General features: G+C 36.6%; 2 protein-coding genes across 3 annotated transcripts in view; one reads left to right on the top strand and one right to left on the bottom strand.

Moving 5' to 3' along the window:
* LOC137408866 (protein mono-ADP-ribosyltransferase PARP15-like) overlaps positions 1–7,763 on the top strand; it is a 32,112-nt gene extending 24,349 nt beyond the window's left edge. Inside the window, exons 9-13 of the mRNA XM_068095452.1 lie at positions 11–232; positions 1,401–1,524; positions 2,013–2,143; positions 6,210–6,390; positions 7,450–7,763. Coding sequence (XP_067951553.1) covers positions 11–232; positions 1,401–1,524; positions 2,013–2,143; positions 6,210–6,390; positions 7,450–7,763 — 972 coding nt within the window. The remainder of the gene's footprint in view (positions 1–10; positions 233–1,400; positions 1,525–2,012; positions 2,144–6,209; positions 6,391–7,449) is intronic.
* LOC137408867 (RNA polymerase II subunit A C-terminal domain phosphatase SSU72-like) lies at positions 7,632–17,755 on the bottom strand. 2 transcript variants are annotated; one of them, XM_068095455.1, is made up of 5 exons: positions 17,293–17,755; positions 16,948–17,091; positions 16,707–16,846; positions 16,196–16,323; positions 7,632–7,845 (listed from the first exon to the last, which is right to left on the bottom strand). In XM_068095455.1, the coding sequence occupies exons 1-5, from the start codon at positions 17,370–17,372 to the stop codon at positions 7,768–7,770; spliced, it is 570 nt and encodes a 189-aa protein (XP_067951556.1). In that variant the 5' UTR covers positions 17,373–17,755; the 3' UTR covers positions 7,632–7,767. The 2 variants fall into 2 exon arrangements, with proteins under 2 accessions (XP_067951556.1, XP_067951554.1); XM_068095453.1 differs by lacking the exon at positions 7,632–7,845 and adding an exon at positions 9,197–9,664.
* Between the last annotated feature and the right edge of the window lie 265 nt (positions 17,756–18,020).

The following is an 18,020-nucleotide window of genomic DNA, read 5'->3' as shown; positions in this document are numbered from 1 at the left end:
GCGTTGACAGAGAGTGAACAAGATCATAAAAAGGTGCATGAAAATGGCTTCAAACTCTGGCTTTAAATCAATGGTGATCCCAAGTCTTGGCGCTGGGCAGTTGCGCTACCCTCCAGAAAGCGTTGTTATGAGCATTGTCACTAGTATTGACAGCTTTCTCTCTGAGACCAATCAGACGTCAGTGCGAGAAGTCACTCTAATGGTGCATGAGAAAGACACAGCTAGTGTCAAGGTCAGTCACACTAACTCACTATATACCTCTGTTACAAGACAAGGCACACTCAGGGCTATCTATCTTAGACAGCTTATCTAATCTTAGACAGTTTGAGCCACTATTAATATATTAAGTGAGCCTTGTCAGGCTCATAGATAAATAGTAAATGCTAGGCATGGCGCATTGAAATAATTTAATTTGTTTTCTATTGCAATAACCTAACGCTGCTATCGGTACTATTTCTCTGTGGCTATTGCTCTATTCCCTCTTTGGATTACAAACAGAAATGGTAGATGGTTGTTGACAAAGTTATTGAGTAATATAGTGGATGATCAGACCGACTAGCATTATGCGCAAGTGACTAGCACTGCATTTGCTCCTAGAGCAAGTCTGATTGTGACTCTATCTGTAGTTTGTCCTTAATTGGCTGCATCTCAGTGATAATAGCCACAGGCTTACACACCTGTTGTCCATTGTCATTTTTATCAGCAATGCTTGACGAATGGCGGAGCACTGACATGATCTTCATGTGATATCTTTTTGTCTTTTACAACCAAAAAACATTGTTCAGACTTCAAGCATTCTACTTATTATTTCTTATTATCCCTAGATATGACAATGTCACCTGCCAATTTAAATTTAGTTTCTCTTAATTTTATATGCGTGAGGAAACAGCTCTATATTTCAAATAACAATATTTTAATTTTGCTAGCAACTTATTACTACTCGTTACTAGTAGTAGTAGTTACTAGCAGTAGTTACTAGTCATAGTAGTTACTAGCAGTAGTTACTAGTAGTAGTAGTAGTAGTTACTAGCAGTAGTTACTAGCAGTAGTTACTAGTAGTAGTTACTAGCAGTAGTTACTAGTGGTAGTTACTAGCAGTAGTTACTAGTAGTAGCTACTAGTAGTAGTAGTGTGCCATGAGAGGTTGCTACGTCAAATCCTGTATGATGCATTCTATTTTCGCCCCTACTGTGGTATGGACAAACAGACAGACGTACATGGTACTCATTATTATTAGTAAAGGTTATTTCAACTTATTTATTGCCATCTTTAAAATTTGGCACATACTTTAATCATTATTTACTATTGTTCTTATTGTTGTTACCTATCGGTCTCACCGGTGTCTTTCCTACTTTTTAATGTGAGAATGAAAACTGTCACCCTAATATTCATCCCTGCAGGCTTTCACCAAATTCTTCCAGCACAACCATACAACCTCTATAAGTGAAATGAACTGCTTAAGAGAAGAGCCTGAGGAGATGTACATAGAGAAACCACAACCAGGTGTACTATCACAGAGCTATGGCAATACATGACTCTATCGATTGAACCTGTTTATACATGAACAGCTAATATTCTATTTACTAAACAGCTGATTTGCTAGTAACTAACCACTGATTATTACACTATTTTTAGAAACCTGTAGGAATCAAGAGATTTTTGGTTTTCCCTTACATTGCATCATATTTTTTCCCATACATTGCTTCATATCTTTTCCATGCAGTGCATCATATCATTTTATTTATCAGCTTCTGATTTCGGATTTTGTCAAAAGAAGCACTTGAAATTCGAGTGCCACTTGTGTCCTTTTTGGTAATTAAAACCTAATCTGTTGTTGACATGTCAGGCTGCTGTAAACTACAGGACAAAGGCAGCATTTTATCTTGCTCAGTTCTAACTTCTCAAATGTAAAATGTTGTCTCACCTAGTAAATGTATCCGTTCTTCATAAGATTTAATCGATATTTTGTGATTCGCCTAGCTGTGAGTTATTATTTTTTAATTTTATTTTAGTATATCCTTCTCATTGGAGTTCCCCAAACACTGGCTACCAAACGGTAGAGGTGCCTTCCAATACTGAGGAGTGGAAGGAAGTTGAAGGGGATTTTCTGTCCTCGATGGAAAAGAGAGTTGATGTTATTAAGGTGGCTATTAAAGATGTGATTGCGTCAAATTTTAGTTAATTTTAACAGAAAGTATTGATATTTTTTATCAATTGATATGCTGTTTGTTGTTTTTGGCGATCTCATAGTCAAAATATTTGAAGATTAAAATTGACCAAAATTGATTGCGGTAAAACGCTAAAAAAAGATGCGCCCAGACTTGCCCAAAATAATGTATATAGTGAGACAGTTTGTCTCCATCTCTCGCATTTACAACGGCTATTGCGATAAAAGTCTAGTCCTACGCAGTTCTATTGGCATATATTTTATTTTGTATTTGCTCATGATTGCTAGGATAAGATGTTAAATCGAGCTACAGATACATTATTATAAATGTCTCAAACGCCTCTAATAAGGGAAATTAAAAATTCGTCTTATTAGTTTTCTCTGAATGCTGTGTAAACATCTGAGTGCCGATTATGGTTCTGCCAGTCTACGGTAATTGGATCGTCGAGTTAACTTATTTCATCGAAGCCTTTGTATCAGCGAAGTTCTCAGTTGCTACCCACACTGGAAACTAGTTACTAAATAAAATAAGCAAGCCACTTTTTTGAAAAGACTGTTTGAATACATGTATATGGCGAAACCAACTACATCCTTAAAAAAGTCATGTATAATCAACGTTATGTAGTCATTATTAAAATCAACTTGTAGAAAAAAAAGTTACTGGTCACATTTGATTAGTTGATTCAAGAACAAAACAAATGGTTTTGCGAGTTGACTGAAATATTGAACGCAAAACAATGTCAATTTCTTTGAAGTCAATTAACTCACTGATTCCGGCAAAGGGTTGATAAAGCTATTCTTGCACCTGGTTGACGGTTTGTGGGCTCACCTGTTTTCACTTAGTAGCGTGGAGCATAAAAACTCTTGAGCTCTTAATATTTGATCCTTTGGAATAGAGTCGAGCTATGCAAAAGTACCTGTCAATACAGCTCTGATTACACTTCATAGATCTACCTATCAGACAAGATTTTAGCACGGGTGGCAACGGGGCTATGGTGTTAGCATGGGTGACAACGGGGCTATGGTGTTAGCATGGGTGACAACGGGGCTATGGTGTTAGCACGGGTGGCAACGGGGCTATGGTGTTAGCATGGGTGACAACGGGGCTATGGTGTTAGCACGGGTGGCAACGGGGCTATGGTGTTAGCACGGGTGGCAACGGGGCTATGATGTTAGCACGGGTGGCAACGGGGCTATGGTGTTAGCACGGGTGGCAACGGGGCTATGGTGTTAGCACGGGTGGCAACGGGGCTATGGTGTTAGCACGGGTGGCAACGGGGCTATGGTGTTAGCACGGGTGGCAACGGGGCTATGGTGTTAGCACGGGTGGCAACGGGGCTATGGTGTTAGCACGGGTGGCAACGGGGCTATGGTGTTAGCACGGGTGGCAACGGGGCTATGGTGTTAGCACGGGTGGCAACGGGGCTATGGTGTATTCAATATGCTCTGCAAATCTTGTTTTGCATTATCTTCAACAATATTATGTTATGTGATTTTCACAAGCCAACAAGTTTCCATCTTGGCATAAAGTTTTGATTAAAAACTTCCATCCAAGTCGTGGTCACTCACATAGTTTCAGCTCATATAATAGGACAAATTAATCTACTGCAGCAGACTCAAACAAAACATATCATGTTTTGTGCAGCACACATTCATGTCTTTCTCTCTCATTTATGGCAGTTTCCAGGCTGACTCCACTGCTCCTGTGATCATCCTGTAATCAATAAAACAAATGTCATAAGTATATGTCATTCATAGATATGTCATTCTAACACACATTTACTGAAAGCTTTCGATTTGGGATCTAGATAGATTGCGAGTGTAATTTTCAAAATGAATAAATGTTTAATAAAAGCATGAGTACGCCAAGCCAACAATTCAAAGCTTTGTTTTAGATAGTTACAGATGAACATTGATCAATCGATTTTCTTCACTTTCTACAAATGAGGAGTGAACATAAATTCTAATCATAAATCTAATTTACTAGCTAATACTGCCAAAGAAAATTTGAAGCAAATATTATAGCTAGGTGAAACCATAAAAAAGTTGAAAAATGTTGATTGGTAATAGCAAAAAATTTTTTTTTATTAATTAGTAAATGTATTCATGAGTACTAAAATTATTACCTTTAGTATGTATATATATAGGAGACTCAAAGTTAAAGATAAATTTACCTCTATTCTCCTATTGTCCTCTGCAGCATAACGCTGCTGACACATGTCTGCTCTAACCATAAGCCGTCTGCCTCAATCTTTAACTACCTGATGCTCAGAAAACTCTGAGCCAGGAACTTTGCAGGAACTGGAAGCATTGTTACAATTCCGTTGATCGTCAATAAAACGTGTCGTTGCAGTAATTCAGTAAATTAATGATGTCAATTAATTCAGTAAATGCCGACGTTGATACACGATCTAGTAATTGAGTAAAATCTCTAACGACGAACATTTTCGAGTTCACAGACAGCATGTTTTACGAGCGATAACATTTATTATGACCTATATGAAAATTTTGTGCTTATGATTGGCTAAAGAAGAGATCTTATATTTATCGCTCGTGGACTCTTTTCACATGTATCACTATACGCGTCACGAATAAAGCACTCGCTAGAATCTGAGCATTTTAAAATATGATTTCATTCAAGCACTTATATCTCTGGACAGGGTTAGTCTACAAAGACAAAAGTAGCACCAAATTGTAGCTGATGTTTTAGCCTTTAATTGGTCTCAATTTCATTTGATCGACCTTTTTGACGCAACCACATCTTTAAACACACTACAGTCAAACTTGTAAACATTAAAGTTAAACCTCTACTCATTACGGCCAAACCTCAAGATATGCTATGTATGTTACAACTATTGTATGTTGGATCCAATATATCTATAAGACTACACTAAAACTCATTTAATTCGCTCCTAAACCAAAAGCTTTTGATTATTATACAATAAATATTGTGGTTAATTATGCTTTAAAACAAGTACATTATAAAACTATTTATGAAGCTAAATTATACTCTAAAAAATAAATTAATGAAATAATGATTGATAAAAAGAGGTTTGTTTACCGTTCAGAAACACACAGTCAAGTGTAGGTTCAGAATTAGAGGCAGTGATTGAGATGATGCAGTGCAACTTACTAACTTTGTCTTAAATTAGGTAACAGAGTAACTTACTGACTTACTTTGACTTGAACTAGGTAATAAGGTTTGAAGTAACTTAGGTAAATGTAGTTTTTACATTGAACATTCGCTTTTTAATACGTATATAGAAGCCTCGTCATTCTTATTGATAAAACTATGTTGCTGTAAATAAAACACTAGTGCAATCTTTTGAAGATTATGTCTACTGAATTCTATGTTGCGTGTTAGAAATTTTTCATGTCAAGGTGATTCTAGCAGAGGTTTGACTGTATTTGATATAGTGGTCATGCAGGCCTTTTCTGTAACAGTGGAAGGAGATGTCCGGGTAGTTTGGCAAAGAGAGGTCACGTGATCATCAGACTACAATGGCTGGTTGGTTGTCAGCTAATCACCACAAGTGCAACTAATAGCCATAAGCTTAGAATTCAAGAATTTTTACATGGTCTTCACATGATGTTGGATTTAATTCAATAATTTGTTATCATCCATTAAATTGCAGTCATAAAATATTACTTGGTTAGAGGTCTAAGAGTAGGTCTCAACTAAAATATTATTTCAGTATTTGTGTTGTGCATTCTTTGACATCGCCAAGTTGAAGATGCCAACCAATGACAAAGCTTCTGGTTGTTATTCCCTCGGCTTCTCACTTGATCTGTTAACTAAGTTGTCTACTCTTTGATCTGCTCTTCATTAAACGTTTTTAAAGAATGGAAGTCAATAAAAATGAAGACGCTACCAGGATCCATTCTATTATCGACAATGAAAAAACTGATTCTAACAACATTAACCTGCTTTAACCTGTCATATGCTTTTACACAGCAGTCGGACTTAGTCACCCGCTTATTAATTTACAAGCTAGTTTGATTCTTGCACGTGACTGAAAGCTGATTGGTTGTTTATTTGCAGATAACAAGAGTACAGAACCCACTCACATACAAGCAGTATGTGACACTAAAGGATCACATTAGACAACAGCTAGGTGATACAAGTGAGTCTGTTGAGCGAAAACTCTGGCATGGCACATCCCGAGACAACATAGACAAAATCACTTCTAAATTCTTTGATCGTTCGTTTGCCGGTGACCACGGTAAGGAGACAGAGTTCAGTAGCTGTGAGCAAACACACAGTTACAACGTTTTCGCATCAGAACCTTTTTGTATCATGTTTTCTGGGCAAACTACTTCCATACCGCTTGCGTGTGATATCACTGTCACTAGAGTCAGTGTTTAGTATAACTAGAGAAAGTTCTAGGTAGAATCAACTCACAGATTAGTAAGCATATATGTTGACCAGGATGAGAAAAATTTTTTCATACATACCGTAAAACCTCTAATGTAACACTACCTCTATTTGACTGTCATTATGAGAGAAGAGTTGAAAAATAGAGCACTAGCCTCTATTAAGTCTATTTGAATGTCACCTCCAACTGACCGCCACTATATAAGGTTTGAAAAAAAGCGCCATGGCATTCAATTAGAGGTTTTACGATATATGTATCTATATATATATATATATAGATACATAAATATATGTAGCTATATATTAGGAGACTGTTCTATTGAGATAGAACTCTATATTCACTGTATTAGGAGACTGTTCTATTGAGATAGAACTCTATATTCACTGTATTAGGAGACTGTTCTATTGAGATAGAACTCTATATTCACTGTATTAGGAGACTGTTCTATTGAGATAGAACTCTATATTCACTGTATTAGGAGACTGTTCTATTGAGATAGAACTCTATATTCACTGTATTAGGAGACTGTTCTATTGAGATAGAACTCTATATTCACTGTATTAGGAGACTGTTCTATTGAGATAGAACTCTATATTCACTGTATTAGGAGACTGTTCTATTGAGATAGAACTCTATATTCACTGTATGATGATAGGAGACTGTTCTATTGAGATAGAACTCTATATTCACTGTATGATGATAGGAGACTGTTCTATTGAGATAGAACTCTATATTCACTGTATGATGATTGTATCAGCGATTCAATCACTCATCTTCTTTATACTGCTTGATATAAGGCAAAAATTCTGGCATGTTGTGTATAAAGCTAATAGTAATACTAACACAACAGGTCAGCAACCAATCAAATGGCACGATAGCAGTTGTGTGCTCTTGTTTCAATTTTAGGAGCTATGTACGGCTTTGGATGTTATTTCTCCACCACCTCCCAGTACTCCCATAAATACAGCTCACGCAACAGCAGGAGCGGCAGCACACTGTGCATGATCAGGGCGCGAGTGCTGACTGGTGAATACTGCTCTGGTGCCTGCGACTACAAGTCACCTCCTTACAAGCCCAGCTCTATCATTGAACAGTACGATTCTGTAGTTGACGAGGTCAGCAACCCAACAATATTCGTTATTTTTCAAGATGCTTCAGCATATCCTGAATACGTCATCAGCTACAAAGTGATACCTCAGAGAGTGCGCCTCTACAGCTAGTAATCTAATTAAGTTGCAACCTCAGAGAAATTGGAACGCTCTTTGAATGTGTAAATCCATAATCTTCTGCTGCACACTTTTCCTAAAACATGTTAACCAAAAATTGTTAATGAATGTTGAATGTATGTTTATACAATCAAAGCGGTGCTTTTGAGTTGAAACAGAAATTTTTGTACTTTTTATATGTACTCATAATAATATTACATGTAATATAAACATAGAGGTCTATCTACCTTAATACTATTAAATGGAACATAAACAAAGATGTCTATATACCATAATACTATTACATGGAACATAAACAAAGATGTCTATATACCATAATAGTATTACATATAACATAAAAAGATGTCTATCCACCATAATATTAAAGTACATGTATTGTAAAGAAGAATAAGAAGCAACAAGAGTTCTTGACAAGAGTGTAATAGAGCAGGGGTGGGGAACCTACGGCTCTCGAGTCATATGTGGCTCTTGCTGGTTACATCTGGCTCTTTGATAAACCAGGGGAAAAATAATCCATAATTTTGCTATTAATTTAATTAACATAATAAAAAATAATGCTGAAATTACAGTAAAAATAAACAAAATAAAAAATAACATTTAATAAAAATATTTTAATACGTATGTTATATTTTATATGTATTGACATAATACAGTAGACGCTCCTATAACGTATAGGCCTACCTCCCATGACGCAAATTCCAGATAATGTAAAGGATTCATGTGAAATTTTAGCTTCCCACTTTGTAAAAATTTCCATACAACGTGTAGCGTCAAGCCAGGCAAATTCTCTTTTTTTAATTTGAATGATAATTTATTTCGCCACACTTTTGAAAATAAAAACAACGCGCGTATAACCCCATATCTATTATACATATGCGGTATACAACTTCCATGACATTTAGTTTGTCGTGATATATCGTCAGATGTGTCGACAAAACAGAGAAACAGCAATTGTTAATCAATACTTGAAAGCGATTGATTGGTGCAGGTGTTACATCGTCAGTCCACCAATCCGAACGTCATGAGTTGGAGTATCGTCAAAAGTTCTGTTCGACGAACAGGTAGTACCGCTTTTTTGTAAAATACTTTGTTGTTCTGCTTTCTTGTAGATGTATAAAAATTTGCTATTAGTATTACTTTGCAGAGTATATTTTGCTGTTTAGAAAATAAGCAAACCGTTGTAAATAAAACTAGGACTTATTTTGTTCGAATGGTTTGTTGGTTAATACAAAATAAACGAACAAAATAAATCAATTTTTCTTATACTCTAAAATTGCTCAAACATGCTAATTTTGTTGGTTTTCCTTTTCCATTTAATGTTTCCGAGATTCAACATATACATATGGCTCTGCTAGAATTTTGAAAATTTTGGGTTTTTGGCTCTCCCAGTCAAAAAAGTTCCTGACCTCCGTAATAGAGTAATAATGCACTCTTACAAAATTAATTACTTTATTATATCAAAATAACTCAGGTGGTTGGAACAGCATTTGTCATCATAACAAAGAAAAGGCAAAGTGCCGAAAAACAAGATTGGAACTGTACACACACGATCATGAGTGGATGCATTGTGAAACATCTTACTAGCGGCCCGTCATAAACACCATAAAATCGATGGATATATAGACTATCATGCCCTAAGTTACTATAGCCGATACAATTATATAGAAAAGGTGAGAAACATCATTTCATAAATAATTTAGTTCATCATCGATATGAGGGTGTCAGGTGTACAAATATGTACATAAGATTCATGGCTGCGCTAGCAGTAGGCAGAATTTAGCTATGTCTCAGCTTTAGTAAAACATCGTGTTGTGTAGAATGGGCCGTTTACACCTCGTCTCAAACTCTTGCAACAATTCATCTATTTCATTGTCCAAGTCCTCGGATTCTTGAAGCTGTAACACGTAGGATATTTTATTTTCTTACAATGCTGACAGCCCACAAAGAGCAGCAAAAATGAGTTCAGTGCGCACTCACTGCAAAGCAGTATTTGTGACCATTGTGGAAAAGTCACTGGCATTCATGCGGAAAGATATTCAAGAATATAAAGCGAGACCCATATCAGAAGCAGCTGCTTCAGTGTAAAATAGAGTTGTGAATGACCATTTAAGCAAATCATAGAGTTATGAAATTTTAGAGTCATGTTCTAATTACCCTAGGACACTTATGTATTCGCGGCATCTAACTTTCGCATTTTCGCGGCAACATCCTCTCACGAGAATTTCATGAGCGAAACTAAACTATGATAACGAACGAGCGAAAACGCGAAATTAAATGGCTTTGTTCATTGACATTCACAATAAAATCGTCATATTAGAAATGCAGGCAAGTTTCGTGTGTGGTTGGCTCATTGGGCAATTTTTGCTAAACTCATTATAGCTAATACACCGACTGAGCAGCATGGCAAAACAAATTAAGATAATGAGTTTTTTTGGAAAAGCCTAGACAAATTAGGAAGATGATGATATTAGTCTAGTCATTGAATTTGTAACTGATGAGGATGACAGGCTGGTAGGGAAAGTCATAAAATTGAATAATAATTATTGTGGTGATGAATTTTATTACCAACCAAAAGCAATAACAACCCGGAGCCATGGCCACCGCCGTGCTATAAATACTTGAATTCTAATATTGGTACCACATAGGTCACTGCGGCAGAGACCTTGACGTCATTGATAGTCCAGGAAACAAATGGCAGCAAGCGATCAAATTGCATTAGTGATCTCGCCTACACATTTCTACCTGCGGTTCACAAATAAAAACTACCGTACTTTTCGGACTATTAGCCGCTACTTTTTTCTGATGATTTGAGCCATGCGGCTTATACAGTAATACTTCAACTTACGAGTGCTCCAACATACGAGAAACTTGAGATACGAGCCAGCTTTTAAGCAAGTGTTAGCACTAATATACGAGCCATGTTTGAGATACGAGCACGTGAGTCACTTGCCAAGTATGCCGGAGGTGTTTTATGAGAACAGCATCACTGTGTATTTTTCAACTGCTCAGGTTATACTTTTGTATCGTGTTTTTTGTGCGCGATTTTCAGTGCAGAATTATGTGAATTAAAAGTACTGTGGGTTGACTAAAAGTTTGCCAGTAAAATGAAAAATAATGCAAAGAAAAAGCGAATGATAACAGTTGATATTAAACGGGAAATTATTGAAAAATATGCGAAATATATATGCGTGATTGAGCTAGCTCAGCAATTTGACAAAAATACATCCACAATTATCAAACAGAAGGAATATATTCAGGGCATTTAGTTCGCAAAAGGACTAACGATAGTTTATAAACGGTACAGCGATCTTCACGACCGCTGATGGAGAGACTGCTCAGACATGGATAAAAGATAAACAATTGGCCGGTGAAAGCGCACTGAAACGATGCTATGTGAAAAGGCCGGGTGCTATCTATCAAAACTATAAAAATAAACATTCGGACAAGTTGGCTAGTGGTCGTGCATTAACCCTCTGTGACGACACCTGTTTCGTCCTAATCGCAACATATTGAAAAGGCGACAAAGGCAAACGTCCTTAGATAGGTTTATCTTAAAACGGCCGGCTGGTCGTGAAAGCGAAACAAAGGAAAAATTAGCTAACCAGCGAGAAACTTCAAACTATGAACGCCGAAGAAATTTTATTTCCCGTTTTTAAAACCGTTCCCGGTTTTAATTACGTTAAGTTGAAAATGAAAGTTTGCTTTTAGGTTTGCTTCTAAGTTTGTCTGTTAAGACATTGTTAAAATCCAGATTTATCAAAGTCAACTGTCGTAATGAAGAATAACTTATATCTCCCTCCCTGGCAAATGCTAGCGTTAGCTGCTATTGTATGTATTTAATTTTACATTTTAATTAATCACATTTCCTTGCATTATTTTTTATTTGTTGCTTTTTGAAAGCATGTGGTAAGTTAGGACAATAACCAACATGTTCTTTCTGTTACAATATCTTGTTTTGAGTGTTTTATTTGCATTTTTAGAGTATGGAAACCAATCAATATATATTTAATTGTTCTTTATATAAATAAATTGCACCAACATGCGAGCAAATTAACATACGAGCTCAGTCTCGGAACGCATTAAGCTCGTAAGTTGAAGTATGACTGTATAAGGGTGCGGCTATAATCTGTGGCTTTTTCTTTCACCGCTAGGGCGCACTAACGGGAATCTCCAATTAGTGCGCTTCTAGCGGTGAAAGAAAATACGAAACAATGCCTCACGGTACCGCCCCGTTAAACACTAAGTTAAAAAGCGTCGGATAATACGAAATTGTGCCGTCCTGCACTGTTCCGTTTTAAACAGCAAAGTTGCTGCCACGTTAAAAAGCCCAGTCCTTAGTTCTGCGGCCTATACAAAGGTGCGGCTTATGTATTGTTTTATTATCGTTTATTGGAAAATAAAGCAGATGCAGCTTATATAGAGGTGCGTTTTATAGTCCGAAAAGTACGGTAGTCCCAAATTGAAAAATATTTCGTACCAGTGAACCGGACCTGAGGAATCTAATGATGTTTGTTCCACTGCATTTATTTTCACATCACTATATTTCCGCACTCATCAGAGGTGCGAAATTAAGTTGCAGCGAAATTTTACTCTGTGTGCTACTCACGAAACTAAATACTAGCGAAATATAAGTGTCCTAGGGTAAATAATAGTGCAAAAAATTCTGGTGATAATTAGCATTACAATTCCAATGGAAGTTTTAGGTTATTAATCATAGTTGATTATTAAACAATTAGTTCAAACGAAGTTTGTACCGTTTAAAGCAGGGGTGGGCAACCTTTTCAAGAAAAGGGCCATTTTGCAAAATGTAACTATTGTTGAGGGCCGCATCATACAACCCTGATTTGGTATTTTCTGTCTTGAATAAAATTTCAAAAAGTAGCATATAATATACAACTTGAATACAATACAAGAATAAACGTGTACATGTATGTATTGGATTTATAAATGACAGTAGACAGTAGATAAAGTATGGAGATACAAAATATAATATTTTTATAATATTCATAGTGAGAAGCTTGGTGTTGGAGATTTTTAGCCAATTCGTTAATGTTAGGTTCTATTCTTGATGTGCACAGACGCAAACTATGCAGCAAATGACTGTCAGTCAGATTGCTTCTCAGTTTGCTTTTGATGTACTTCATTTTGGAAAACAGTTGCTCACAGGTATATGTATTTCCAAACATGCAGACAAATCTTCTGGCAAACTGCTTTAAATTACAGTAATCTGCAGTTGGTAAGGACTCGTAAAAGTCAACTAGGTGCATCGCTTTGAAATTTTGGATGAGAATATCATCCTCCTGCAGCGCGTTCAGTTCAAGCTGGAGCTGGATAGCTGCTGAGCTTATCTCACAAGTACAAGGCAATGAGAAGATGGTCATCTCACTTCTGAGGCTTCTGAACTCTGTAAAACGAGAGGAAATCTCCTCTCGAAGTACTGCCACTCTCTGAGCATAGCTATCCAGGATCTCGTTGTTGCCATTAAAGACAGATTTAAGGGTAGGAAAGTGATCAACTTTTTCTTCACGCAGACTCTGCTCATAGAGCTGAATATCTCTTTCAAATGTTCGGAGGTGCTTAAACAAGTCATGTATCAACTTGTCTTGTCCTTGAAGCCTCACGTTGAGTTGAGATAATTTTTAAAAATATCATTTAAGAACGCGAAGTCCATTCGCCAGAGAGGATCACACAGTTCTTGAGCCTCCATTCGTTTCAACTTCTGGAATAAAATGATCTCATCTAGTAATAGCCAGAAACGTTGCAATGTTGATGCTCTGCTAAGCCATCGAAGCTCAGTGAAATAAACAACATCCTCAGATTGGCTGTCCAGGTGTCTCAAAAACTCCTGAAACTCTCTGTGGTTTAGTCCTCGTGAGCGTATGTAGTATATTGTTTTTACTACTACTGAGTTGACATGATCCATATTGATAATTTTTGCGCTCAGGTTCTCCTGGTGTATGATGCAATGAACTGCAATAACATCTGGCTGGAGCGCACGTACTTTGGCTATAAGACCATTGTGACACCCCTATCATGGATGGTGCACCATCTGTACACAGTGACACACATTTGCTGAAGTCCTCAATTCCCATTTTCTGTAGTGATGCTTGAACACCTTCAAATATATCTACACCTCTTGTAGTAGCTTGCAACGGGTTTAAGTCGAGAAGTTCCTCAATTACATTGAAATCCTTATCTACAGCTCGAATAAATACACCCAGCTGTGCTGTGTCCCTGATATCTGTACTCTCATCAAATGCAAGTAAATAGCATTCAATATCACCGAGCTTCACCTTTAATTGATATGCTATGTCTGAGCTCATATCTTCTACTCGTCTGACTATTGTGCGGCGTGAAAGAGGTACATCTGAAACACTTTTTTAGCATTTGTGAGCACTTAACTTCAGCACGTTTCAGTAAGCACTCTTTTACTATTTCACCATCAGAAAATGGCTTTTGGTGTTTGGTGAGAATCTTCGCAATCTTAAAGCTCACTATAATATTGTCAATGTCAACCTCACGTGATTGAGTTAACACTTGCTGCTGCGCTTTCAGGCTTTTTTCAACTTTTCTGCAAGTTGTCTTTCTCCTCTGTGTTGTATCTGCCATAACTTTTACCATGATTTGTTTCAAAATGTCTTCTAATGTTGTATTCTTTGGTTTGAGCTACTGAATTCTGGCAGATTAAACATACTGTTTTGTTATGTACTGATGTAAACAAGTATTTATCCTGCCATTCAGTATTGAATTTCCTGTTTTCTTCAGCCACAGTTCTTTTTCTTTTAGTAGCCACGATGACTAGACAGCACCTAATTATTAATCAACAGTTAAAGTAAATTGACCAATAATGGGCAAGAACAAACCAACAATCATCGAAAGGGAATAGCTATTTGTAAACAACTACATTATTGCAGTGTATGCTATGTGTAAGACAAACCTGAAACTGTGATCTAAATACATATAATAGAAATATCACAGATCATGGATTGAATGATAAATAGATGGCGTCTTTGCAGTACGTACATGTATGTACATTATATAACACTATCTATGACTACTCTGCTAAAGTTTAGAGCCAACTGAAAATTCTAGTTGATGTGAGGGACACTACATTATGCATCTAACAAAATCTCACCACTATGTAGCATTTTTTATATTTAGTGCATTGTACTCATTCAAACACATCTATATATGCAAAATTACTGGGAGGGATGGAAGGGCCGCACGATAAATGGAAAAGGGCCACATGCGGATCCCGGGCCGCACGTTGCCCATCCCTGGTTTAAAGGTTGACTTGCAACAAAATTCTCATTACAGTTATTTGGTATCAAAAGATTTACCATGTCTTACTCTGTTGTGTTGCAGGTGCCAAATATGTGGGAATGTGATTACAAGCTCTTAAAAGCTCAAAAAAACGAACGGTTAATCGCAGTCATCACGAAAACGCTGTAGGTTGGAATCCCGTTCCAAAACTTCTGTTTACACTTCCATGCAACCTCATTCGTCGAAATATTTTTACAAATATACTTCACGCATTCAATAAAAGAATGTCTATTGTCCTTAAGCGTCTGTTTCATCATCATTGTAATGCTGTCACTTTGAGCACTGATATCTCAAAACCTGCCGTAAAAACTCATTTAATTTTTTAACCTTAGCTCGAGGGAGTGCATATCATCCTCTGATAAACATGAGGAGCCTGTTGGTCACCTGTGATAGTTGAAAAGCGCTGCCGAAGTTGTTTGCACCATTTGGCAGAAAATATGGGCCACATGACCAGATTATGACTATATGATTAGACCAGGCTGAAACGAAACTGTGAAGTAGCGAGCATCTATATTTGATACAGGCTTTCCGGTAGAGCCCGAAGTGTTTGTCATAAACTAGTGCTACGAGACATTTTATATTGAGCCTTTATTGGCCTTTAATTTCATGTGATAACATCACGTGTCAAAACAATAACTACGTTGAGTTGAGTACATCATTGAAATATAGGGATTCCAACCTACAGCGTTTTCATGATGGCTGCGATTAGCTGTGATTAACTGTTCGTTTTTGAGCTTTTAAGAGGTTGTAATCACATTTCTACATATGTTGCACCTACAACCCAGCAGAGTAAGACATGGTGAACCTTTTGATACTAAATAACTGTGATGTGAATTTTTTTGCAAGTCAATCTTTAACATAAGCCAACAGTAGCCTATATGATATAACATTTCAAAAATACTTGAGCCTATAATACACAAACCAAGTTCCAACATACTGTTTGGAGTTTCTCAAAGCACTGAAATTACAATGGTTGGTGAAAATTGCAAACACTCCTAAAGTAATAGTTAGTTGTTTTAGTTAGTTAGACAACATGTGAGTAAAACAACAACTGGTCAGCTGTCATGAATTGGTAAACATGTGGATAATAGACGGTAACTCACCAGCACACACAAATCGCAGATCAGAAATGCTCCTAATGTTGCCTCTTCATGGTTGTCATGTATCTCTATGTTGATAATATGAGCCTGTGATCCAGGATCTGCATTTCCCGTCTCCCTGTTTGTTAGCTCTATATATATTAAGAATAAGAACAGGCAGTTCAAGCTTTTCAGCAGCTACGACACGAATCATAATGTAACTAAGATGAAAAATTTGCAAATTTAAGATATAAATGCTCCGTAAGAGCTCAGGTTTCATATTTACAGCAAAAATCTCTATCTGAGGACAAGCATATATAACTTATATTTTACTAATAAGCAATTTTACAGCTGTAATAATATCGAATTTGAAAGAAACGACACAGATAATAAAATGTTCTCACAAAGAATAATCATGATCTAAACGCGATCATCTTCTCCATACATATACTAATATTACATTAATGATTTAGCAAGTTGTGATTATCTACTTTTTTTACTTTTTGTTGACTGAACTGGATTAAAAAATTTATACCTTCTATGCACTGGTCATAAACACGCTCCTCACATGTTATTACTATATCAAAATGTTCTTTACAACTTTGAAAACGTTCTGGACGCGGCTTGAGTCTTATATTTCTATCCAGCATGTGAAGTATACCATTTTGTGTATATCTATTCTTTTTTGATAAGGAAATGTTGAAGTGACATACACTGTATATCATAAAATAGCTTATACATGTAGATAAGCAAGATAACGTAAAACAAAAGGATACAGTGCTCGATCCCTGTTTATAAGATCTTGATACATTTGCTCGTAAGTTGTGTTGAAATCATATACATTCGGGGAATCGGCAGAAGATCCAGGTAACTTCACTTGATTACCAGATCCAAAGGATCGAACTTGGAAGCCTTTTTTCCTACAACAAGTGCAACATCAATTACCGAGTCCTTTCTGTTAATTGGAGTAATTGATTCACAACTTTGTTTACCGCCTACACTCAGTTAAAATAAAATGAGAAATAGCTTGTAATAAAATGCATGAATAGAAATTATATGACGACCAAACAAACTTGCGACAGTTGAAAATAGATCACTTCCTCAACAACTTGCCTACTTACATTAAAAAATAATGAGCTTCCATACTTCTGTTTTGGTTACTTGAACATACAACTGCCAGCTTAAACTTTTGTTGAAACATTGCGGTGGAAATATATAGACTGAAATAGAAATGAAAAAGTATGGCAGACACTAATCCTCGTCCTAGTTGCTGTGTGGCGTCAAACTTGGCTCTTATTTTTTTCCCCACAACAATGCTTATGAAGACAGCTCTGACTCTTTCTTCCCGGAGGCATAAACCGACTATCGGGAGATTATTCGCACAAGACCAGATGACCGACTAGTTTATCATGGAACACTCTGTGCATTATGAAATTGTCTATTACACATACTGTATAGTCAATCTTAACAAATATAAAACGCTTTAGTCAAACTCAATGCAGTTGTAATAACGATTTGTAATTAAATAGATAGGTAATAATTGTGACTCTCGAATAAGATGGTTGCTACTTTAAATGTAATTTTATTGCCTCAAGTCTAGACTGAATAGTCTTGTGGACGGCTAGGCGACACATTTGGGTTAAAGGGCAAAAACGTCAGACAGAAGGGCGACACAGTGGACGAAAATGCGCCAATTTTGGACTGAAATGCGACACGTAGATTTACAGATTATTTATCGCATATAGATCGACTGCGTGCGAATGCGATGCTTGATGTAACAAAACTTTGTGGGGTTTTTAATTAGCTATGAATCATGACGTTTTTAATTGTTTCAATGCTTTTATTGCTA

This window comes from Watersipora subatra, chromosome 11 (genome assembly GCF_963576615.1).
Source record: "Watersipora subatra chromosome 11, tzWatSuba1.1, whole genome shotgun sequence".
Lineage (NCBI taxonomy): Eukaryota > Metazoa > Bryozoa > Gymnolaemata > Cheilostomatida > Watersiporidae > Watersipora > Watersipora subatra.
Note: the sequence above shows the minus strand (reverse complement) of the source record. Positions and strands in the feature narration are given on the sequence as shown.

What these genes read in the sequence shown, in the direction of transcription:
- LOC137408867 (XM_068095453.1), bottom strand. Translation starts at nt 17,372, where the DNA reads ATGTTTCAACAAAAGTTTAAGCTGGCAGTTGTATGTTCAAGTAACCAA. An exon ending in ATAAACAGGGATCGAGCACT is followed by an intron (nt 16,847 to 16,947) that starts GTATCCTTTTGT and finishes AAAAAAGAATAG; the next exon opens with ATATACACAAAATGGTATAC. An exon ending in TTATGACCAGTGCATAGAAG is followed by an intron (nt 16,324 to 16,706) that starts GTATAAATTTTT and finishes TAATATATATAG; the next exon opens with AGCTAACAAACAGGGAGACG.